Genomic DNA, 25,340 nt, shown 5'->3' with positions numbered 1-25,340 from the left:
TTAGAATGCTAACCACAGTCACTCCTTCTGAAGCAATAAAGGAAGACAGTGCCTTTCTGGTCTGGGGTGGACCTGCATGTTCTTTTTACTGCCACAGAAAAGGGCAATTACAGTGGCCCTTCCTCGAAATGTTTCCAGCTCTTGAACACTAATCGTCACTGTCTAGACAGAGCCGGGGTTTTTGGTAAGGGTTTAAAGAAAGTGGCTGTTTCCAGACTCCCTCAAACCACCTAAATGGCCAGCTCTCACCCCACGGAGTGCTGGCCGACACTGTGATGCTGAGGACTGGGCTTTTCAGTGTGATCCACAATTCGTATGGTACATATAAAAATTCTGCCCCTTTGATGTTGCCTCAGATATTTTTTTCTTTCGAGCTCAACCAAGTCATTACTAGTTTTACAAAAAGGCAGCACCAGATGTATGAAAAATAGGCAATGTCTGACCTATTAGAAATATATAAAGTCTGACAGCTTTACATTAAAAAGATGTCATAAGAAAGAAGCGATGCACAGGGACAGCGGTGGCAGAACAAAAAGTGTTGCTTATAATGCTGGCCGGAGACAAAGCCACACACATTCTGCTCTGGTCCCCAACAGAAGCTGTGTGGTGGGCTTTCCCAGGGACTCCTGGGGCCTCACGTGAAGACCCCTGGACCATGAACACCCTTGCTGATCAGCGGCCAGGTGGCAGGTGACTGAGGTATATAGAGAGGTGACAGAGCAATGTGGACCCTACGTGAAGCCCAGGACAGCCCGGAAAGACATTATCAATGCTCTTGGCCCCACGCCCACCGTCCAGCTCTGTAGCCCTCCCGCGACTTCCAGCCTTTCACAGGCAGCCAAAAAGCGCCTGCCACTTAGCTGTCAGTCACAGTAACACAGCTGCCTGTGTGGGCCTCTTCTCTCTGACAAGGTGCTTTCTTTACAGTTCATACAGAGGGGTGGGCATCTCGTTGAAGAACCACCCCAGGGTTTGCCCTCAGTTGGGGGTTTTGGGCAAAGGCACGAACACCACAGTCCCCAGCCCCGACCCCAGTCAAGGGTGTTCCGCACCAGGCACCTTGGAAAGGACCTGGGACTCTCAGGGCGGCCGTGGCTCCCTGTCCTTGTGCCATGGGTAAGCTGGGTGTGGAGTGCGCTGGTCCTCAGAAGCTCTCCACAAAGCTGCCTGGAAAGAGACCAGTGCGGCCGTTCCGCTGCAAGGTCCCCTTGTACCAGCCGTCCTCGCGTTTCTTGTGCACAAAGACAATGTCGCCTTCCTTCAGTTCAATCTCTGCTTCGCTCTGGGGAGGGTAAGAGACCACCACGCGGTACCTGGGGGGGAAAACAACACGGAGATGAGCCTGACCCACACAGGCCATGCTGCCCTTGGCTGGGCCACGGTGCCTGGGCTGCCTGCCAGAGCAAGCTCCTGTCTCTTTGCCTTTTTATCCCCAGGTATAAGTTATTTTAATTTGGGGCTACTTTTCCCACTTTATAAAATTCATATTTATCTTTATTTTTCCAAAACATTCTAATTTTTCATTTTTTTATTAAAAACATTTAAAAAGACATCTCCCTGTAGTGTCCTTTTAGACATGGATCTATGACATAGCTGTAATGTTTCACCTTCTTGCTTTGTCCTCAGCCCCCAGCACAGCCCTGCACCTCACATACCTCCACCACCCTGCCGCCCACCGCAAACGGCGCCTCCCTCCAGGGACTGGGGCAGATGCTTCAGACCCAGGGCAGGGGGTGGGGAAGGTCGGGGCACTCAGCTGTGTTCCTGGTTTGTTCTGTCCTGGCTCTGTGACTCTGAGCTCTCCCAGTGTCGGTTCCTCTGTCTGTAAGCTGGACCCCTCACCTGCGCCACCACTTCTCAGGTGGCTGAGGCACCACATGTTGTGTGAAAGGTGCTTTGAACACTGTTTTGGTAAAAAGTTCATTACTTTTTTTAAGTGTACTCCAAAAATCATAAGACGTTGTAGCCTTAACACCTGAAGTGGCCAAAGTCACATCAACAAGGCCCAGTTTTTCCCAATCTCATTTCCACAACACCTGGGCCTGCAGACTCTAAGGCCTCCTTGGAATCCCTGTTTTCAGACCAACATGAATAAAGTCAAGTCAGAGATAGGAGCTTTCTGTGTGTGGCCTCAGCCTGGTGGGGAATGGGGGTGCACTGTTGGACCTCTGACCTACTGCAGACCCCCAGGGCCCTTCCAGGTGTGGCAGGTCCAGAAGGGCCGGTGGACATTCCCTGGATATGAGGCCAGAGTCAGACCCTCTGGCTGACCCAGAGCCTCACGTCAGCACAGGGCAGGACTGACAAGCACCTGATGAAAATTCCTTCCTCGTCTGAACCCTCGCCGGCTCCTCTGAGTCCTCTCGACTCAGCTTCAACTTGGCCAATAAAGACTCGAAGAAGCACGAACAGTTTCTAACAGCCTTAAGATGATCCTATCCCCCCTTAAAGTGCTTGCCTGAGAAACCTCAAGGATGCCCAAAGAATTTGCTGATGATTCCAGCAATACCTGAGGATAAGGCCTGCTCCCAGCCTCTGTGGGAGGGCAGGGGCCTAACTTCAGTAAGTGCCAGTAAGCAAAGCCAGACGGTTTCTCACAGACCAGCAGCCCATTCCCGCCTACTGTAATTTTTCACTTCCCTGACTCTCCTGTGGCCCTGCTCACTCCCTTCCGACGCCCTCATTCTCCCTTGAAAACACCCTGTCTCTCCTACACAAATTCCACCGGTGATCCTGTCCACTTTCTTGAGTGTCGGCTGTGCTTACCTGTGACAGTGCACGCCGTGCTGTGCCACCCACACCCGTCCTGTCCCGAAAGCCTCAGAGGAAGGGAGCAGGTGGCGTGCTCTCCCTGAGGACAGCTGTCTTTTAAACCGTCACATGCGCTTGTGCTGGCCAGGCCCGCAGGAAATGCCCGTGCCCACCTCTGGCCCCTGAGGGCATGTTTGCCTGACACCTGGCTGGGCCTCTATACCCTCAAACATCAAGGCTGGTGATGATTTGCAGAAGAGCTCAGAGGTACCATCCCCCTGGCAGCACCAGGGTGTTGGGGCTTGCAGTCAAGTCCAAATCCTAAAACCAGTGGGTTTTGTGGCAGGCAGGGTGTGGCCCTGCTCTTCTGAAAACCCAGCTGCAAGTGACTACAGACCCCATTTTGCTGAGACAGGCCGCCCCGCCTGGCACACGCAAGTGCTCCAGGTGCGCCACCCCGGAATGACTGGGCACCTGTCTCCCCAGGCCCAGTGTGCTCTGGGGGCATTGCCTAGTGACCTCTGAGTGGGTCTCCCCGTGGGTCCCTCCAGGTCCTGGCAGTTACCCACTCGGGGCTTCCTGCTTCACCCCTGCTTGGGGTCAGCCTGCTGAGGCTCAGCAGCCACACAAGAGAAGACACAGAGCCAGTCATGCCCTCCTCTGCTTGCGACGCTCTAGCGGTTCGCCTCTCTTTGAGTAGTAGCCAGAGTGGGAAAGGGGATCTGCGTCCCCACCGCCCTCCCGGCCCAGGCCGCCTCTGCCGGGAACGCACGTCCCTGCCGCGGATGCCGCGCCTGCCCACCACTTCCCACAGCCGCGGCCGCCCACCTGTGCACCCTGTCTTCTGCCTCCCTCAGCGCCTGCAAGCGCCACAGCCGCAGGGACTGGCCAATGCCTGCGGCACCACCTGCTCAGTCAACAGCTGTGAAGTCTTCACTGGTGAGTTCGTGCAGCCGGGGAGGCCGCAGCCCTGGGCGACTGCAGCGTGAAAGAGCGCCCCTCCCCCCCGGAAGCCGCCCCTCCCCACAGACCCCGCCCCGCTGCCCCTCCCTGCCCCGCCCCCAGCGCGGTTCCTCCCACCCGCCTGTCTCTTGGGATGTGCACACAAGGTCGCTGGTCTTGTTGCTCCGTGGCTATCAGTCTGCCCGTCACCCTTCCTGTGTGCAGTGGTGGATGACAGTTGAAGAGGGAACAGTGGGCTGAGCGGGGAGCATCCATCAGGCTTCCAGCCGCCTGCCTGACCACAGCCCACCCAGCTGCCTCTGCCCTCGGGCCCACGGCTGTGGCTCCTGCACTCTCGCTCCAGACCCTCTTCCCGGGTCTGGATCTGGCTCCTGCGCACCCCAATGGCCCTCGGAGTCCTGGAGTTATGAAGACTGCGACTGCACTCCACCCCTCCAAACAGCCTCCTGGCTCTGGGACCCTCTGTCCTTGCCCTTCCTGAGTGGAGGAAGCTGACAATCGGCACCTGCGGTGGGTGGCTTCAGAGGCCCAGCACCTGCCTTCAAGTCTCATTCCCTGAGATTCTCAGCCTGAACCAGGGGCTGAGTCAGGAGGCCTGCCTTCCTGCCCTTCTCCTGCCCTGGGTGCTACTTGCTGGGTGGGCAGAAGGGGGCTACTGGCCAGTCGTGAAGGCCTGTTCCCTGGGCCCTGCCTTCCCCTCCCCTCTCAGTCCACCATAGCCACACAAATGACTTCCAAAAAAGGACTTCCCCATGTGTGCATCAGTATCCAGAGCCTCTGGCCAGGTATATTCTGGTCTTAGAGAAACCAGGACATGATAAAACAAAAGAGATCCTAAGCCAGCATCTTTCAATAGTGTGGCCTACAGACTTCAGAACCCCTAAGGACAGATTCCTAGGCCCCTCCTGGACCTACTTGATAAGACTCTGGAGGAAGGAGGCCAGGGAATGTGAATTTTTAACAAGTTCTGGGAGTGAATGTTTGCATGCTGTGAAGGTTAATTCTAGATGTCAACTTGGTTGGATGAAGGAATGCTGGGAAACCTGGTAAAGCTATCTTTTTAGGTGTGTCCATGAGGGTGTTTCCAGCAGAGATTAGCATGAGAGTTTGAGCGGACTGGGTGGGAAAGACCTGCCCTCAGTGTGGGTGGGAACCATCCAATCCACCAGGGTCCTGGAGAACAAAAGACAGGAAAAAAGGTAAAGCTCTCTATCTGCTGGAGCTGGGATACACTCTTCTCTCCTGTCCATGGACATCAGAGCTCGAGACTCCAGCTTTTGAATTCCAGGACTTACACCAAGGACACCATCAGCTTCCCTGGTTTCGAGGCCTTCAGACTTGGACTGAGCCACACTACTGGCATCCAGTTTACAGAAGGCCTATTGTGGGACTTTTCTTCACAATTGTGTGAACTAATCCTCCGAACAAACTTCCTCTCATACATTTATAGCATATCCTATTGATTCTGTCTCTCTGGAGAATCCTAATACACATGTTGATATCTGAGAATCAAGGCTGTGGGTGCAAACGTGCAGGGAGGAAATCTTCACCCTTCCTCAAACTGACCTGCTAACAGGGCCTGGGGGCACCAGCTTGGGACGGAGAAGCCATGGCTTAGAGACAGCTGGAGCTGGCGCTAGGCTCTGGGAAGATGCACAGAGAAGACCCAGGCCTAGCCCCAGGCAATGCACAGTCCATGGGCACATGGACCCAACTTGCTTCAGGCAGGCAAAAGCAGAAGTCAGGGAGGAAAGGGAGGAAAGCTCCTGAGGCTGATTTGGTGGGTGTGTAGCATTTCTACCCCTAGGGAGCAGGACCAGCCAGGCCCCGGGTCCCAGTCTTGAGGACCAGCCGATTCTAACTGCCTTGGAATGTCTACAGGTGCGGCAGGGTTGGGCCAGTCCCATTGCAGTCTGTGGGCGAGCCAGACTCTGGCTCTCAAGGATGTGGAGGAGGGGAGGAAGGGAAGTGCCTCCCTCTCTCCTCCCAGCCCAGCATCGCTGCAGGCTGCCTGCTGGCCCCTCCTTGAAGGAGGACAGATGGCCACTGGGATTAGCCAGCGGTCTGTGAAGTCAGACAGCTTGCCTGCACTTCTGGCGCTGAGGCCACGTGTGTCCACGAACACCAGCACCCGTCCCACCTGTGGCTTTCTGCCTGCCCACCTTTCTCTGGACACCTGGTCCTATCCTCTCTTCCCCAGGGAGAGAAAGGCAAAGGGTGAGATGATTTCTCAGACTCTGAATGCAAGTTTTGGCTTTTGCCGCAACTGCCAGATGTGAAACAAACAAGCAGCTTTAAATATGTAATTTGTTAGAAAGAAATAATTTGGTGCTTCTGAGCAATTCAGTGATTTAATGAGCCCAGACAGATGTGGGCTGAATTTGTACAAGACAAGCATTTAACGTTTCTGTCCAGATCATTCCAAGACTCTGAGCTATTCTTCCTGCTGCCTTAAAGTAACTGACACTCCCCATCGTAGACACCTGGGCCGTGTGAGCAGCCGAGGACAGCAGCTACTCCCACACATGATCACAGTGTTGTGAGTCAGTGAGAGACTCTGCTTTGCTGAGCATAATTAAGGTTATGTCAGCCATAGCTTATTTTCAGATACAGGCTCAGAGAATCCACATGGTCAAACCAGAATGAATTCTCATTACTGCATATTGCAATCAGCTCTGTGTGTGAGGTCTGCAGTGTCCTGTCCTCCTCTGCTGTCATCTGCTTCCGTCCCTGACAACAGGGACTGCAAGGTGGCCCTCCACGTGGTGGCCTTTTCACTGGCTTCAACACTGTTGAGGATGCCTGGGCCCCTGAGTTGATGGAATGTGGTGACCGCAGAGTGGAGTCCTGCAGGGAACGTGGAAATGGTAAGAATGCATCTACGCCCTGAACACAAAACGGTAATATCAATGCACATGTTGCTGCTGTAAAAAATGACCACGAACTTAGTGGCCTCACAGCACACACATTTCCTATCTTATAGTTCTTTATGTCAGAAATCCCACACAGTCTAAAAAAAAAAAAAAAGAAAAAAAAAGAAATCCCACACAGTCTTACAGACCAGAATCAAGGTGTCTGAAGGGCTGGCTCCTTCTGCAGTCTCTCGGAGAGACCCTGTTCCCTTGCTTTCTCCACCCACCACTCTGCCCTTTTCTGCCTCCGCTTTCTGCTCATGAAAACTCTCATTGATGACACTGGCCCACCTGGATAATCCAAGATAATTTCCATGTTTTCAGGTGAGCTGGCTAGAAACCTTAAGTCCATCTGCAACCTTGATTCTTCTTTGCTGTGTAAGGTAACATATTCATGGTTTTCAGGGATTAGGGCATAGACACCTTTGGGGTTTATTTTTCTGCCTACTGTACACATAAGGAATTGAAGCAAAAAATGTGCGAGTCCTGACAGAGCCAAACAGCTCACAGGCCAGAGAGAGCTGAGGGTGGACTGACTGGTGTGTGCACACAGGGGGAACTGTACCCACCACAAGCGGGGGAGCATGCCAGCCAGCTGGGCGGCACCGCCATCATCCCACCATGCTTGCTGCACGTGACACACCCTGCGTGGTCTCATCCAGAGCCTGCCACATGTGAGTGCTGTGGCAGCTAGCTGTGTGCTCACAGCTTTCCAGGTACACTGCAGGTATTATTCCTGTCAGATAGGTGTCATTATCCCCGTGTTTTATATGTGGGAACTAAAAGAAATGAAGAAACTTGTCTGGGTGAAACAGCAGACAGGTGGCAGGAGGTCCACCTGCCTGAAGCCACGCTGCATTGTCGCCAGAGTGTGGGAGGCCAGCAGGAGGGCATGCAAGGGTGGGCAGCACAGGCCCCACCAGCCCAGCCCGGGGTTCCTGTAGTCCGCTGGTGAGACAGGGGCATTGGACAGTTTTAACCTGCTATATGTGACATTCACATCCCATAACTACACACTATTATGAGTTTCCCAAGCAACTTCCGGAAACACGGCTCCCTGTGCACACTGTCCATAGGGCAAGAAATTGTTCAGATGGCCCCAGGGTAGGTCCCCTTGGGGGGTGGTAGACAGCCCTTTGGTCAGCACATCAGGCTGGGGGGCTGGCTCATGCCTGTCCTCTCTGTAAGGCAGACCTGCTGCCTGCCAGCTGCTGGGGCAGGGCTGCTGCACCTGTGGGCCTATCCCATCCCAACCCAGCCTGGGGAGCTGCCCAGGGTGTGCTCCCCTGAGGAGCCTGCCTTGGATGGCACTCCCTCTGCAGCACCTTCAGCCTGAACCTCCTTTCTCCTCAGTGAAGAAAGCAGCTCCCGCTGTGCTCCCAGATGCTCAGGAGAGAAGTGGCAGAGCCCAAGGGCGGTCCGTGCACAGCAGATGCCCAGGAAATGCAGGGAGCAACACCCTTGCACCCAGAGCCTCAGCATTTTGGGGCAGAATCTTGGCTTCAACAGCCTCGTGCTGCCCTCCCGCCCACATACCCACCTTGGTAGTCACAAACGGGCCTTGCACATGGCAGGGCCTCCATGCAAGTTTGCGTGGGAGCTTGCACGGCCTCCATCAGCAGGGACCCATGGCTCTGTGCAGAGGCCAGAGGGCACATCCCAGCTGCTCCTCCTCCAAAGCAAGGTACGAAGTCAGTTTTATTCATAAGCTGTGGGGCCAGGTCCAAGTGCCTGCTAGATCCATCCCACCCCAAGGGGTCAGCAACCCCAAGCTTGCTGGGGCACCAAGCAGCCTGTAGCTGCACAGGCTGAGGGTGGTGGTGTTTCTGGGGCTCATTAGTAGGTTCGTTTCAGGCTGTATTTTGAAACGCTTCTCTTTAACGAGCTCTGCAGAGTGCTCGGGGACAAGCAGGACACCAAGAGTCTCTGGTACAATAACCTCCTGATTAGATGGAATATTCAGAGAGCGGGAGCAACTGAGGTTTCAAGCTAATCAGAGACTCCCATGGTTCTCTAGAACAGGGTCTTTCAACACCTTTTATTGAGGAGCCTGAAAGTCATGTCTTTAATGATAAAGTTGAGGGGTCTGGAAAGAAGGAACCCAGGGGAGATAGGGAACAGGTTTCAGTATCTAGAACTCTGTCATTCTCATGAGATAGCAAACTAGGGAGGGGACCCACATTCAGAAATCACAGCAGCTGGTGCTGGCCTCATCAGGGGAGGTGCTGACATGAAAGTGTGGCCCCAAGTCGGGGGCTCCCTTGGGAGGGGACGTGGAGGAGAAGGAGGAGGGAAGACAGAGAAGGAACCTGTGAGCATGTGTCTGTGAGTGTGGTGTGTGTGTGTTGTATGATGTGGTGTGTGTGCGTCTGAGTATGTGTAGTGTATGGTGTGGTGTGTGTCTGGTGTGGTGCATGTCTGAGTGTGTGTGGTGTGTGTGTCTGTGTGTATGGTGTGGTGTGTGTGTGTGGTGTGTCTGTGTGTATGGTGTGATGCGTGTCTGTGTGTGGTGTGTCTGTGTGTACGGTGTGATGCGTGTCTGAGTGTGGTGTGTCTGTGTGTATGGTGTGATGCGTGTCTGAGTGTGTGTGTCTGTGTATGGTGTGATGCGTGTCTGACTGTATGTGGTGTATGGTGTGGTGTGTGTCTGACTGTGTGTGGTGTATGGTGTGGTGTGTGTCTGAGTGTGTGTGGTGTATGGTATGGTACATGTCTGAGTGTGTGCAGTGTGTGGGGCTGTGTGTTTGTAGGGTGTAGTGTGTGTGTGTGTGTGTGTGTGTGTGTGTGTGTGTGTGTGTGTGTGTGTGTGTGTGTGTGTGTGGTGTGTGGGGTTGGTGTGAGCCCAATCAGCTGCGGTGCTGGGACTGACGATGGGCTCCTTGCATGGCTGCCATGCCCGAGTGGGGAACGTGGCCGTGCTGGTACAGACCAGTGGTGCTGATGGTCTTTAGAGGAGTTGGAGGCAGGTGCTGACTCCTGGTGGGACTATGACACCATCCACACTGTTCACAAGTGGAGCCACTGAGGTCCCTTTGTGGGCTGGCGAGTACCCTGGGGGGCTGCTGACCATGCACACATGAAGTGAGGTGGTTCAGAACCCAGCTGTGTGGTTGGAAAGCCCTCAGCTGAACCTCTGGCTCTGCTGCTAACTAGCTGTGTGATCTTGATTGAGCAAGTTACTTAGGCTTTTACGAAGCCTCAGTTTCCTCATCTATAAACCAGGGTCCTGAGTTCAGAGGGTTCTTGGGAAGATTAATAGAGACAACAGACTGAGGCATTTCGGAAATGCTGGCCAGCCATCCCGGACATCCCAGGCAGGAATCCACACCAACTGTCACGTGCTGGGAGGAGCACCCACACAGAACGCTCAGCACGTGTGCTGCTGCGGTTCCAACAGCAGGTGTATGTGCAGATGTACTCCATGGCCTGGCAGAGAGAGCCACCCTCCCCGTGGCCCTGGGTCTCAACAACGCCACCCTGGGCTCAGCTCTAAAGTACAACTTCTAGATCAGGGGTTTGCAAACTGGCCTGCAGCTAATCTGTGTGGTCTGAGAGCCATGAGTGTTGCTACATTCTGAAATGGTTGAAAAAGAAATTTCACGACAGAGACACATTGTGTGAAATTTAAATGTCTGTGTCCATGAAGGCAGTTTTACCAGAGCACCAGGCCACTTGTGTGCCTGCGAGCTGCAGCCACCTTCCTGCCACAGCAGCACAGAGGAGCACATCGTGGGGCCTGCAACGTCCGCAGTACTATCTGGTCTTGACACAAATGTGCACCAACCCCCGATCTGGATGGTCTGGACAGAACCCTGTGCTGCCCCTGCATGGCGCCAGGAGCAGGGTCTTAGGCCCGCAGGTGCTGGGATGGTGGCCGCCTTCTTGGGCTGCAGGTGCCGAACAGGGGAAAAGGATTCTGGCAGAAACGCCAGGATTGTTTTCTCAGGAAATTGTTCGTGTTTTTATTATTTAAGCAATGTTCCAACATGTAGGAACATGTAGATACATTCTTGCTGCCCTAATGTGACAGCCATCATATCTCTCGGCAATACCTCCAGCCATCACCGGGGCTCCTCAGGACAGATAACTGAAATGGGCGGATCCACCGAGCAAGACCTGGCAGGTCATGTCACTTCAGCTAGACTCAGTTTCCAGATCTGTAAAACTCTAGGCCAAACTCTATGAAATTGCTTGTTTGGGTCAAAAATGAACGAATATCATTAATTTTGTATGGTTCAACTTATTGGACTATGTATCCCCTTGAAGCCAATTTTTGGGTAACATTTATAATGCTACAATGTCAGAGTAAGCTGAAGCTCAAGAACTGCCCTGTGGTGGGACACACAGTCCCACTCCAGGGTCCCCCAGGGTTGAGGGGGACACAGATCGTTACCATCTGATCTCTCACTATTTGTGCTCAGAACCACTTCAGTTCTGACAAACTTCCTGAGGAATCCCTGGCAATCCCAAACTCAGGAACCAGATGGATTCGGAACTCAAAATATGCTCCAATCCCCAAACTCCTTTCACCAACACTCACTGCCCAAGCTCAGGAAGCAGGTGCACCTGGGTAATGAGGGGCGTCTGTTAAACCCATCGTCAGAGACGACCCACTGTCCCTGTTCCCCACAGCTGGCTCCAGACCACAGAGGCCCACCCACAGCACAGCCACTGAGGCTGCAGGGGCTCCTTACCTCTCTCTGGGCAGTGGCTTGGGTTCAGGGCGGATGGCAGCCATGGAAAGAGGTGCGTACCGGGCAGGGGACGAAAAGTTCAGATCCAAGGAGCCCGCCTTTCTGTGCAGTGGCTCCAGTCCCATCGCCCCCTGCATCTCGCTCTCTATGGGGCAGGACCCTGCCCTGCCATGGACAGACAGCAAGGACACTTCGTGGCCCACTGCGCCCTGCAGCAAGGCATCCACCACCACCTGGGGGTCGTGGGTCGGAGAGACAGCTGGCGGGGAGTGTGGCTTCTTCTTGGTGGATGCCCCAGCCAGGAGTTTCAGCAGCCCGCCCTTCTTCTCTTTCTGGAGAGACACACAAGGTTGAAGCTAAGTTGGTCAACACTTCTGAATACGCGCGCACTAGCAAGAGGGAGAGGACAATTCTATTTGGAAACTTTAAAGACAATCTCATACAGCTGGTTAGAGGAAGAAAATAAAGCTACGGTCACAAGCTTGTCCAACTCCTGTTTTCCTTCCTTTCTCCAAACCCGGCAGAAGTGTCTGAAATGGACCCGAGGCCCCCGAGGCAGGCCAGCTGGTGCTGTCCCCAGTGGAGGATGCCGCAGACTTCCGTCCCCACAGCCTGGCCTGCCCACATAGCAGGACCCTGGCTGCCTGGAAACACTACTGGCTGTGTCAGAGGAGCCCAGAGTCAGTGTAATTTGCTTTCTCCTCACCCAGTTTTTCTAAGTTTTTCACCCACTGCAGGACGGACGGTGGCATTTCTCACAAGTCTTCACGTGAAGTTGGGGACCACGGTGGGGCCTGGCTCCTCTGAGGAGCGTGCCATCCCACCCCCAGCCAGGGCCATGTGTTGAGGGGCCTGTGTCGCTGCTATGTTCTGCTCCTGACTGGCCACTTCAGTGGCCCACTCCTCCCCTGGGAGTCCCCATGTCACCTCCTGTGAATGGCAAACACCTTTTAAAGACAATTGCAGGGCTATGCAGCACAGCGAGAGGGCTAATTATTCGGCATTAGACTTCCTGAGATAAGCTGCCTCATCCCCTGTCTATAGAGCTTTGGGACACGGTTTCATCTGGAAACCCTGAGCATGCATATGTGTGTGCTTGTGTGTGTGCAGGCTGGGCAGGGGTGCTGGTCCCCGAGCACAGGGCAGCTCTGGCAAGGGTCACTCCCACCTATGCCAACAGCAAAAGGCAGGCTGGGAGCTCCTGCTCCTTGGTGACCTCAGCCCTGAATTTCCTCACTGGGAATTGTCCTGGAAAACCTCTTCCTCTGGCAGCTTCCCTTCCTTAAGAGAAACAGCTGCTACAGGATGCGATGACATTCAGGCCACAGTTCCTCACATACAAAGTCAATGAAGTAACTGGAAGGACCAGCCCCACACTTGTAAAGCCTGCTTGGGCACCATGTCCAGACCCCATGTCCCTGGTTCTCATGGGTGGCACTTCCATCCCCCAAGTGTCCATCAGCACATGGAACAGCCAGCCACAGTCTTCATCTGATGTCCCCGGACCTTCTCCAGTGAGGACTGATGTCATATGGAATCAGATCAGAGTCCTGGTAATAATGAAGAGCCAGGCTAGGGCTGTGAGACCAACCCAGGCACGTGTCCTGGGGTTGCCTGGACCAACCGTTATACAATGGCCGCTTCTGTCTGTGCTGAGTTCCGTTTACCACTGTAAGTGACTGGGGTCTCATCCTCAGCCTCCCCTGCTATGGCCTGTGGTGGCCACGTGCAAGGCACTTAAAATGTTGCCTACGGACACTCCAAAGGAACTGCGTGTGTGAGAGGAAAGCACTATGCTCCCTTGAGGCTGGGCTGTGTGTGCACGTACGAATGCATGAGAAAAGAAGCGTGCACCACAGAGAGGAGCTTTACAACAACGCACCGGCCCTGCAATTTGGAAATTTTGATGTCTTTCCTGGAGTTCAGTTTTCTAACTTTCAATGGAAGTTAAGTGGCAGGAGATAGGGTTGCCATGTGCAGAAGTCTGAGACTATAGCCACTGGGTCAGTGGTGGTCACTGAAGGGTCTGCTGTGACCACAGGGCTCACCGAACCCTAACGTGGACAGATGGGAGATTTCCTCTTCCCACCTCCCTTGTCAGCATGGTCAGGATGCTACTGGGGGAGTCAGTGGTGTTGAAATCTCCTTAAAACACACACATCTGGAACGAGTGCGTATGTTCTTCTCAGTTCCCTGCACTGATGCTGGTAGAAAGGATGGAAGCAGATGTCCTGAAGAGCCTCAGTGATGAGGAAAGGCTGGCTTGGGCCAGCTCCAGGCCTCAGTGGTGGTGGGGGGTGGCTGTGGAGGGGCACAGCAGGTGTGCAGCTCCTTGTGATGACAGTCTGCTAACCTGAGACCATGGGAAGTGGGAGGACTCGTATGGCCTGGATGTGGGGGTTCCACGGCCCTTTGGTGCTGTGGAAGGGTGAGCCTGCTTACTGACCACTAAACACCCAAAACACCCTTGGGGCACTGATCCACAAAGCTGAAACCTACTAAATGATCACACTCCAATCACCAATCAAATGGGATCATGAAGCTGAGTACCCCAAACTTAAAATAATTTAGTTGTTGATGTATATATGTACATAAACATCCACATTTAACTAGAAACATGGACGGTGTAAGCTGGACCTCTAGTCCTGCAATGACCCCCAAGTGAGAGTAGACCTTGCCTGCCACAGCCTGGCCTGGTTTTTGTGCAGCTCCGTTGGGCTGGGCCTGGTTTGTAGAGACCACAGGGAAGGAGACCAGGGTTGTGTGGGCTTCCAAGACCAGAGGGTGCAGCCTGGACGCTCCTTGTCTGGCAAATGCTACACAGAGCAATTCAGCAGTGTGGGTACCAGGGCAGCAGAGCCCCTCTGGCCACATGGTGGTCTGTGGCAGCAAAGCTGGGAGTCTGGGTGCCTGTCTCACTGGACGCGGGCTAGCGTCCAGGGAGCCTCACCTGGATGAGTGAGTCTGAAGCAACCATCCCCTCACTGGGCGACCAACATTGGCTCCAATCCATCCATTCACCTCACCTGCACTCAGACCCAGGTCCCCAGACCTCTGCTACATGTAAAATAGAGGTGGATAGAGACAGAATTAGAACGTGCCCAGGGTAAGTGTCCTTGCACAAGTTGTCAGGCTCAAAATGCAGGTGTGTCACCCTCTAACAAGAAATAAGCACATAAAGCAGGAGGCTGTGGAGGGAGGCCTCCCGGTGTGCACTGCAACAGGAACCATTAGAGACTCTCACTGAAGATGCACGCCTGTGGCAAAGCTTTTGCCAAGGACTTTTCTGACCGCAGCTTGCTATGTGGGTCACAGGACAGCCTGCTGGACGTACACGAACACTCGCCGACCTTGTCTCCACTGAGGACCTGGCATCAGCTCCTGCGACGAGCCCCTGTAACTGATGTTCTCCTTGTTTCAAAACAGATCACAGGTACTCTTCTTTTGTCTTCCTTTACCTCCCTGAATGCGCTCATAGCTTTCATACTTATTGCAATGCCACGGCCCAAACCAACTCTACTTCATACAGTTCCTTTCTAGGTCAGCAGCCTCCTGGAGATTTCAGAGAGAAATCCCAGCCTCCTGGGACAGGAAGTCGCCAGCACTGCTGTCAGTGTTGCCGCTGTCCTGTGCCGCGTCCATCCTTTCTCGGTGTGTGTTCTCAGAGTGAGCTCATTTGGGGTCAGCCACTCCTGCTCTCAGGCTCTATGCTGATACTGATCTGGGGTTCTGGGGTGATTTCGGGGCTAGGAGGAGGTGGCATAGCCCTGGTCCACCCCGCCTGGGGCCTGGGACACTCAACTCCCCAACTGTGCTTGTAGCCCATGGCCCCTCTCCTCTGCCTCCCTCCAAGAACTTTCCCTGAATGTCTTGTGCACCATGTTAGGCCCTAAAGGTCATGCAGGAAATAGTAAGGAAAAGCTAGAGCAGTGCGTGAGACACATGTTTGTCAGAGTCCTTAATGTGCTGGGGGCTTAAAGTGCAGTATTTCCCAAGTCGATTTCTGCATGGAACCCTTTCTGGCAGTACAGCTTGAGGGACCAGAGTCCCCAGGAACACACTCTGGGAGCTGCTGGGGCAGAGGCTGGAAAGGAAAAGAAAAAACAGTGGCAGGACTGCAGAGCAGAGTGGGATGCCTGGGGCAAAGTGAGGAGGCTTGGCCAGGCTGCCATGCAGGTGAGCACAAGGGCCGGGGACCGGGGACTTGGGACATGGCAGCTCCCAAGTTCAGCCTCTCCAGGCCAGAAAGGGAAATACTGCAGAATCCAAAGTGGGCTGGCATCCCCAGGAGGCCTGGCCTGCAGCAGGGTTCCTCAGTGGGGCCAGGTGGTAACATCTGATAACATTTTTGATTGTCACAACTCAGGGGGTGCTACCAGTGTCTAGGGGACAGAGCCAGGGATACTGCTAAACATCCTCCAGTGCATTCACTAAGGCAGCCCATGGCAGAAGTTATCTGGCCTGAAAGGTCACCAGTGCAAGGCTGGGTGGGAATCCTTGGTCTACAAGGAAGAAGACAGGGGCCCGGATATGTGGAAGGAAGCCAGGCCCTCCTGGAGCATCCGCACTCTGAGGGTGCCAGCCCCTCCTCTCCCAGGGAGGTGGCACAGCTGGGCCACGGGCATGCTCCAGCCTGTCCTGTCACTTCCACTCTCTCTTCCCCCAACCAGGCACCTCTTCAACCCCTGCTGGGCTCACTATGTTTATTCTGGTCACTACAGTACCCCAGGGTAGCCCTGCTCAGAACACGGCAGGCCTTCAACACGTGTTTGCTAGTGCATGAGGCATCGAGTGTGAGGACTCACACACCTACGTGAAGGGCGGAGAACAGACCTGGCGCTGCCCACGGCCGAGCCTTGATGGGCGTCCATCTGAGCTGGGAGAAGACGAGGCCCACCTTCTCAGTCAGGGCCGCCGGGAATACCTGCAGGGAAGCCCAGCCTCAGCTGCACATTTTGGAAAGGGGTGAGTCAGGAAAATGTGATGGATAATTTTCCTTCTCAGTTCTCCAGGATTAAACATGACTAATCATTTTCTTAATTTGACTTGAGCAAACTCTGATATCATGGCTAGAAAACCTTTTCCCAAACATTCACCTTGCAGGATGGAATTCTGCTCATGCCTTAAGCATCCAGTGATTACACACTGCTGTGGAATTCCGAGCACTAGCCATTGTCATGCTCATGGACTTCCTAGAACATGGAAATAGTTGTTCTCAGCACTTCCCTGGGGCCGCCTTGTGTGACACAGGAAAGAATTAGCTAAGGGACACTGCACGTGGTGGGGAAAGGCTCAAGGATAGATTCTGATGCAATTTAGGGTCGATCTGGGCTGAAAGTTTATGTTAAGGAAAGATGGATTTGCTGAATTTTTCCTGGGATGGGGACTAAGTTAGCGACTTTCATAAGCCCAGTGGGATGTGGACCCTTTGGCGTCTCTGTCACGTTTTCGGGATTGCTGCTTCCCTCCACAAGCTCTGCCGCAGCATTTTCCCATCTCCGTCCAGCATGCACACTCCCTCTCCTGGGAGATCACTGCCATCCCAGCGCCCTCTGAACAGTGCAGCCTTGTGGAACCAGGTGGGCTGACCTGTCGGGAATGAAATGCCCCCTTGCTCTGACTCATCTGATAGCGGGGGGGTGGGGGGGCAGTCTGCAGAGAAAGGTGCACGGGCTTTCCTCCAGAATGAGTGACAGGGCTGCTGCCGCCAGCTGGATGTCCTCCCGTGGGGCCAGCTGCCCAGTGCCCTCCCTTTCTTCTGTCACACGGCCGGCATGGCAAAGGCCCGGCTTCGGTCCCCACTATGCTCCCACCACCCTCACTTTCGCTCTGCACATGGAAGGGCTCCTCACACACTGCTGAGACTACAAGCCCGGGTGCTTTTTAACCTCTTCATACTTCTCACCAACATCTGGTGATTGTGTTGCTGTTTTTATGATGTGTTTCCTCTACTTGTCTTTGAATATTAAGTATTTTTCAAAATCCTATGACCTAGTTTGCTCCCAACACATTTTTGTCAAATGAGTAAAATGAGACTCACATCCCAGATCCACCTACCATGACTCGGGGGGGCACCCAGTCTATGCAGGGCTCCAAGCGCTCCAATTCTTCCCACAAAGGACACCCAGGGAATGTGACAAAATGTAAATTTTGGGCCCAACCCTCAAAGATTCTGCTTTAGCAAGTCTAAAATGGGGACAGAAAAAAGTGATTCTGTTAGAAAACCCAGGAAGTGACCAATCTGAAGGCAATGGTGAGCTGTGTAACCTGATAAACGATTTTGGAAGATGACAGTGACGTCAAGACACAGAAGTGTCTTGGGCAGATCTTGGGAAGGTGATAAAAGAAGGGTGCTAGGGGTCACTGACACCTTCTAAGTGGCCCGGCCCGGGGAACGCATCAGGGCTCTACGCAGAGCTCTGTAGTGCACACCTGGTCCTATGAGCCTGAGCTGTCCCCAGCTCCAGGCGAGCCGTCCTCCCCCCAGAGGCACACAGAGAATCCAGGGGCTGGTGGGTGAGTGGAGGCTTGATGGGTAGGTCTGCAGAGGAACTGGACAAGACAGGCCTGGAGACAGGAATGAGGCTGGGCCAGAAGCTCCGGCCCTCCAGGCTTAGCGGAGTGCAAACGCTCTCCACATGTATGTGGAACATTGTCATATGAGACAAGTGAGAGCTGCGAGTCATGAAAAAAACAACAGTCACGTGTGCGCGTGCACACACGTACACACACATGCACCACAAAATCAAGTTATACTCCACTTTAAGAATCATCATTTGGAAATTAACATTAACAAGAGATTTCCAAAGGTGTTCATTCATACTGCATCCCATACAGGGAAACCATAAAACATTATACCAATGGTAAAATAATATCTTTTTATTACGATAAAGATAGGGGCTCCCCTAGGAGGCTTAGCTGTTTTATAGAACATTAACATAAAATCTTGGCAAAGGAAAAAGAAATTTAAAGCTTAAATTAAAAAACATTGCCAGTTAAAGGTCAATCAGAAGTTATGGAAAATTGTCTCTGAAATTATAAGAAGCCAAAGGGAATAGAATTTGATTAACAAAAAGCAACATTAAGCTTTTCAGAAATACAATTCATTTCATTAAAATGGAGTAAACCTGTAAATGTGCCCTGAAAGCGCAACTTTACCAAGCTGACTCTCTTATTAACCCACACTATTGGCCAGGCACTATTTCTCTTCAACAGACTTACCATCTTAATTCTTTTTGGCGTAGAGCAATATTTAAAGTCAGTTTGCATTGGCCAGGCCCAAACCAAATGCTGGGCCATATGTGGTGGGAAGCAGGGAGAAACAGAGTCACTTTGCAAATCTTAGCCCTGTTAACCTATGAAAACCTCAGTCTGTAGAATCCCAAACTGCTTGCACACATTGATAACGTGTTCTTTCAGCATCAGACGGGAGGCTGAAAACTCATGGGTGCTAAGAATAAAGGACTGAACACAGTCACGCATTTTCACTCTACCAGGTGCACACAAAGGTATTTGCATGAGCCAAGACCTGGAAGATAGTGGCCACGGGTATGATGTTCGGATCATGTGTAGACCCTCAGAACCTGGGAGAACCTGCAGGCTGTCCCAGGAAAGCCCAGAAACAGGCCTCCAGACTGCTGATATCCATCCCAAGTGGGCAGGATTGGAGGAGGCAGGACAGCATCTCAACTTTTTGTGCTTTTATATTATTTGGCATATCACATCAAGTATGTGTTTCCTTTAATTTCAGGGGGGAAGTTGCAACCTGTCACTTTGGACATAATGGTATTAAATATAAGCCAGAGAGAAGTTTTGCTGTTGATCAGCCATAGGTGGTCCCACAGGAGGGGTGGGTGTGGTGGAGATAACAGAAGGGGCAAGCTGGGGGGGATGTGCTCCAGTGGGGGGCAGAAGTGTGGTGTGTACCGAGGGGGCAGTGCCTGGTGGGATGAGGACGGCATGTCAAACACACATCTTGGCACCTCAAGGGCCACCCAGAGCTCAAGAGTATTTGGTAGACACTGGGAGCCACCTCAGTGCTGTAGCAGAGGTGGAGGCATGGGGACAAAAGGGGGTGGGGATGCAGTGGGACAGGGCGTGAGTGACTCAGAGGTGGCACAGTCATCAAGACATGGATGTGGATGCGGATGTGGCAGTGCATCTGAGGAGGTGAGCTTGCCTGAGTGGTGGATGGCGGGCCACTGATGGGGACTGGGGACGGTCCCAGGAGGAGTCTAGAGGGAAGGGAAGGCCAGTGCCATGGCTGGAGACGGTGTGGGAGTGGAGACGGGGTTGGGGAGCTGTGAGCTGGGGCTGCACTGCCAGCAGAAGCCACGGAACTGGCTCTGTGCCCACATGGCCAGGGTGACTCCCTTTTGTCTCCTGCCTTGACCTTGTGCCAGGCCCTACGCTGTCACCCTTTAGCTATCCATTGAATAACATCAATATTTCAGGTGACACAGCAGACAGAAGTTTAAAGGAAGCAAAATGAGTTTAGAAAGATGGTCAAATAATTCTCAGATGCCACCTCAACCTACAGGCAGTCAGTAAAGACAGGGGCCTCCAGGAAGGCCCTGCTCAGAGCAGGGCACCCAGCGATCCTCGACACCCGTCAGGATGCTCTCTGGCTGCGCACCGAGGAAGTGGCTGGGGAGACTGCAGCCCAGCCAGGGGCCTGACCCACATCTGGGGCTTTAAGGAGCTCTCAGATATTCAAAAGAAAGAAACAAGGAACCAAGGGAAACACCACGTCCTTATCTTTGTTGAGGCTGGCTCCCGAGCAGCAAGCTACACTAGGAAGCTTTTTGATTATTATTTTATGTTTGGAAACTTTCCTGTTAGAGATGGGGGAAGGATAATTAAAAGCTATGCCCTGTTAAAATTTTAATGGGGAAAGGGCACATCTCTGGTTATGCCTGAAAACACAGTCACTGGAAGAGCAGAGAAGCATTTCAACAATATAAATATGCAATGCGTTTTTAGAAAGGGCAGAGATTAGAAGATCTATAATGCATATGAGGAAGATGTTAACAAGCTAATTAAAAGAGACAGAAAAATTGTGCATTGAGCTATTGGGTATTTTAAACATTAAAGTATCTCTTCAAAAACATTGCCCTTGCAAAAGAAGATAAAGAAGACTGGTTTATGAGAACAGCGGGGATGGAGGCAGCAGAGAGTGAGGTGCCCATCTGACCGTGATTTCTCTGGCTCCTGTGTTTCGTGGAAGAGACTACCGCTATGATCTTGCTTTGATCAGGGGTGAGGCCTCTGCTCAGCACGCTGCCCGTGGCACTGCGCTGGACACCTTGAACAGGGATCCAGACAACAGAGGCGCAGCAGGAGCTGAGGCCTGTCCTCCAGAGCACAGCCACGGCACCATGATGGCAGCAGTGGCCGGACCCAGCACCGGAGCGAGGGGCACTCTGCACACCACTGTCCTCTTCACTGGGGCCTGGCAGCGGGTCTGGACGGCCAGCCAAGGTCAATGCGCATGAAGGAGCCCCTGAAGCAGAGGAGTCTGTCTCCCTGAGGAGCTCAGGAGGACAAACAGCCTGTCCTGGCTGTCTGTGATTTGTGCAGGATACCGCGACAGCTCTGGAGACAGACGGGGCCGGGCATCTGTGTCATCGTGAGCAAGTTACTCAACTGCTCTTAGCCTCAGCTGCCTCAAATGCGAAGTGGACTATGTAATTATCTAAACATAATAATAATAACTACACTGGAACTATTTCCTGAGAGCTCGCGTGAGCCAGGTGCTGTTCTGAGTCGTGTGCACACATTAGCTCATTTGGTTATGAAAGCAATCCCAGGCAAAACGGGGGCTCCAGGACACTCCCAGTACATCCAGGCAGTCAGCTAGAGAGCTGCACAATCTGGACTTGAACCCAGGACTTGTCAAGTCTAAACTGTCCCTACAGTTCTCCTGCTCTGCATGGGGACCAAGACAGAAAATGTGCGTTGTCAGAACAGCACACAGTAGGCGGGAGGCATCCCTGCAATGTGCTGCTGGGACCTTTGTCTGTTTGCACCATCCCACAATGAGCACTGAGGTGCTCACTAGAATGACGACCACAGAACTCTAGCCAAGATCCTGCGATGAGAGAACTGGGCTGGCCAAGCATTGGCCAACCCATGACATGGGCAGAGGCTGTGCTTCTCCAGCCTCTGCAAGATGGGATGTTTACCATAGCAGTCTCTGTGCCGTTGGGAGGCTGAAGAGTGACATTTGAAAAGCTCAAAGCAGAGTGCCCGGCATGCAGTAGATCATAGCTTACGGTGGTGAAGGATGCCGGAGCTCTGCATCCACGCATCTGCCCCCAGCCAGCGTTCAGTTCCTGCTAGCACCAGCCTAATCAGAGGAATTATAGCATGTCTAGTTTATTCACCCATAAAGGAAGATGCAAATGGGACTAAAGAGACAGCTGCTCATTGGTGATCTTCTGGAAACCTGCTGAGCAATAATAGGCTGAGAATATTCTCCAAGCCGCCGAAAGAATCCGGTCTTGACCAATTACTGAGAATGTCTCAGTAGCAAGCAGCACAGCCACAGTAAACGTGTTGTTTCTCAATATTTTGCTCAAACTCAGTCTTCTGGGTGGAAAACACCAGGTGTACCTCCCAGCTGCTGGCAAACATAGTAAATATTGTGACAACATGGAGGTGGAACTTGAGCACAGAGAGGCACGGGGTGGCCTGGCGTCTGCAGGGCACTGGTGTTCCAGCACCTCCCCGCTTGCGGTGTCCCCTCTCTTGGTTTCTTCTGCCTTTCTGAAAAGCTGTTGGGTTCTCTTCCCCTGCACCAGGGTGGAAACACTCTTCAGGCCCCCATTCCTCTGTTCTCCTGTCACATCCCCTTACAAGAAGTCACAACATGTCACAACACAGGCTGGGCTCTTCAATTTGTCCTTCTATGGTAGGAGAATATCTAACCCAGTGTCTCAAAAGAGCTCTAGGTCTTCTATGTGAAACTTCATCTAAGTTAGTTCTTTTAAGACAGAAATCACACACACAAAACCATCAAGAGACGCCCCAGCTCTGAGCTGGAAGACAGGGAGCCCTCTCCACAAGGTCCCAGCTAGAAAGAGCCAGAGGTGACAACATACCTGGTCCCTGTGCCCTGGTGAGTGGTCGGGTGAGCCCCAGGGGTGGAGGGGCAGAGGAGGACGGATGCTGGGCCCATGTGGCAGCATGACCTCCATGTCCTCCACTGGTGCAGTGTCTCTCGTCTGTGTCCTCCTCCTCAACAGCAGGCAGCAGCCTGAAGCGCTGGGCTGCCCAGGATCGGGGGGGTCCACGCCTCCACCCCAGTGAAGCTTTCTGAGTGACAGGTGTTGGGTACCACCCCCCAGAGATGCTAATGTAGCTGGACTGGGCAGGGCAGAAGTAGTTCTGATGCCTCCCTGTGACCTTAGATTACTCAGGATGAACAGGGTGCTGGCACCGCAGTCCCTCTCCTCAGCATTATCTCTCTTCTCAGCCCCATGGGCCACCTTAGCAGCTTTCTTTACTTAGCAGCTGTTATGGATTGAATTGTGTCCCCCCAAAAGTGTAATGTGTTGGAGGCGTGGTCCCCACTGTGACAGTGTTAAGAGGCTGGGAAGTCCTACTATGGTAATTGAGAGGTGGAGCCTAGAAGAGGTGATTAGATTGTAGGACTGTGCCAAAGTGAATGGATTAACAATGGTGGTCAGGGGTGTGGTTCTGAGGGCTTTAAAAGAAGAGCACATGAGAGGTTAGTCTCTCTCTGCTCTGCCATCTTCTGCCATGTGGGTCCCCTGGGTCCCTGTTGCCACCACCAAAGTCTTCACCAAATGTGTTTCCTGGACTTTAGACTTAGCTTCTGAAACTGTAAGCAATAAATTTCATTTTCTTTATAAATCACCAAGTTCCAGGTATTTTGTTATAAGCAACAGAAACACCAGCCATGTGCCCTTGAACAAGTGACTTAAATTTTCTGTGCTCAGCTTCTTCATCTGTAAAGTGGGGGTAACGACAGTGCTTCCCATAGACTGTTGTGTGGGGATCAAATGAAATAATCCATGTGGAGTGCTGGACACTGGGGGATGTGATCATTGCTGCCGGGTACCATGGTGACACTGGACACATGCCTTGTCTTCTGAAGAAGAGGTCTTGGTGTGCGTGACAGAGGTTTTGCTCCACATTGACTTTCTGCTGCACTGGAAAAGAAAGCATCCCTCAGCCAAAGGAAGAGTGCCAGGGTATGGTCTTTTCCTCTGCGACAATGGTCCTTGATGCACAGCAAGGTTGAAGCCACTGCTTCCCACAGGCTGTGAAGTGTTTGGCCTTAGGGACGTGTCACCTGCTCCATTGGGCCACACAAACCTGGAGCAGGAGCGACAGATGCAGGCAGACCCTGTGTCCTGTGCTGCAGGCTTGGCAGGTGCTCCAGCCAGTCCCAGGGGCTTTGTCCGTGGTCTGTGGATGGCTTCAGGGGTCTGTGAAACCCCTGGAACTGTGAAGTTGGGAACGGTGTAGATACATGGCTTTCAGCAGCTCTCAAGGGGGCTCATGCCCCTCCCTAACATTAAGAAAGTAATCTTTTAATTTGTTTGAAAAATGAGGAGACAAAGGGGTGGGGTCTGCCTGGGTGTGTGCACAGCACTGACCATCCTCGGACCCGCATTGTGGAGTCCTGTGTGAGCCCCGCCGGCCACTGCTGCTTCTGCCTGGGATGCCAGCGGGAGCTGAAAGCGAGACTACTCGGGGAGAACAGACATGACGGAATTTTCTTCTGTGCTTCTTTAGAAAGGACTGAACCACAGGGGGCCGTGACAGATGAGAAATGTTGCTGCTGATGTCAAGGAAACAGTGACAGGTCACAGAGCTAATGTGGCACTGCATTTTCTAAATATGGCCACTGCACTGTCTCCCCACCTACTGGCCCTCCTTACAAAGTGGCTTTGGCATTCCCTCCGTTAAGAGATAGGACTGTGTCCCCTCGCTGTGTGCTGGGGGACCTTCATGACAGCCTCCACAGATAGAGCACAGTAGAAACACCACGAAGTGCCGCAGGCTAGGGCAAGAACAGGCCACACACTCACCCTCAGAACCCAGCCACCAGGCCTCCAGGGAGCCCAAGCCCCCTACATGCAGTGGCCACGTGCTGGTGCAGCAGCCGCCAAACGCAATAGCTAACACACCTCCAGCCCGCGCCAGCAAATAACCTGCAGCCTCCGAGTCCTCTCAGCTGAGGCCAGACATGGCGGAACAGAGATAGCCTCCCTGCCCCACCTGGCCTACAGAATCCATGAGCATGACAAATCATTGTAGTTTGAAGCCATTGAGTTTGGAGGTGACTCGTCACTCAGCCATCACAGCTAGAGTGGATTCCATTTTGACCTCTTATGAGGTTTCCCAGTGCCAGACCTCACCTGTACAGTGACACTGTCAATGCTGCCAGATCTCACGTAAGAGCCTCAGACTCTCTCTCACACATACACGCTGTATTTTTGATAGACGAGTATGGGATGGAAAAATGAAAGCACATCTGATAGACTCTTTGGAAAGTTTACAGAAATATTGGAAACGTGTAATTGAAGGTGCATCGGGAATCCAAGTAACAGATGAAACCAATGCTACAGGAAAGATGCCAAGAACTGAACGTCAGCATGTTTTTACTGGAAACATGAAAACTTCCAGATAACCTAATGCAATCAAACCAAACAGCAGGGCCATAAAAGCCAACAAGACAACACTTCACACTGATGGGGCATTTAGAAATTCAAAGGCCCCATCTTGATTTTAAGGCATATCTGGGAATTGAAGTAGAAGGATTTTTCTCAAAGGACACATTTTTCAGACAGCCCAGGGAATCCAAACCATGCAAGTTTGAATGTATGACAGACAGTGAAATGGCTTTATGGGAACTGAGAGAAAGAAGGAATGAGAAACATGGCAAGAGCCATAGAAGGGGAGTGTGAAATTTAAAAAGGCTATTAAGTCACAAAAGCATTTAAATCACATGCCCCAGAAGCTGCCTCCCATCCGACAGCCCCCACCC

The 25,340-nt window shown here is 52.7% G+C and overlaps 1 protein-coding gene across 1 annotated transcript in view; it reads right to left on the bottom strand.

The window, feature by feature from the left end:
* Window positions 1-1,144: 1,144 nt before the first annotated feature.
* SH3RF3 (SH3 domain containing ring finger 3) overlaps window positions 1,145-25,340 on the bottom strand; it is a 338,026-nt gene continuing 313,830 nt past the window's right edge. The window contains exons 10-11 of the mRNA XM_063087182.1: window positions 11,321-11,652; window positions 1,145-1,313 (exon numbers count right to left, since the gene is read on the bottom strand). Of these exons, the coding sequence (XP_062943252.1) occupies window positions 1,145-1,313; window positions 11,321-11,652 (501 nt within the window). The remainder of the gene's footprint in view (window positions 1,314-11,320; window positions 11,653-25,340) is intronic.

This window comes from Cynocephalus volans, chromosome 2 (genome assembly GCF_027409185.1).
Source record: "Cynocephalus volans isolate mCynVol1 chromosome 2, mCynVol1.pri, whole genome shotgun sequence".
Classification (NCBI taxonomy): domain Eukaryota; kingdom Metazoa; phylum Chordata; class Mammalia; order Dermoptera; family Cynocephalidae; genus Cynocephalus; species Cynocephalus volans.
The sequence above is the reverse complement of the archived record's forward strand: the minus strand, read 5'-3'. Positions and strand labels throughout refer to the sequence as shown.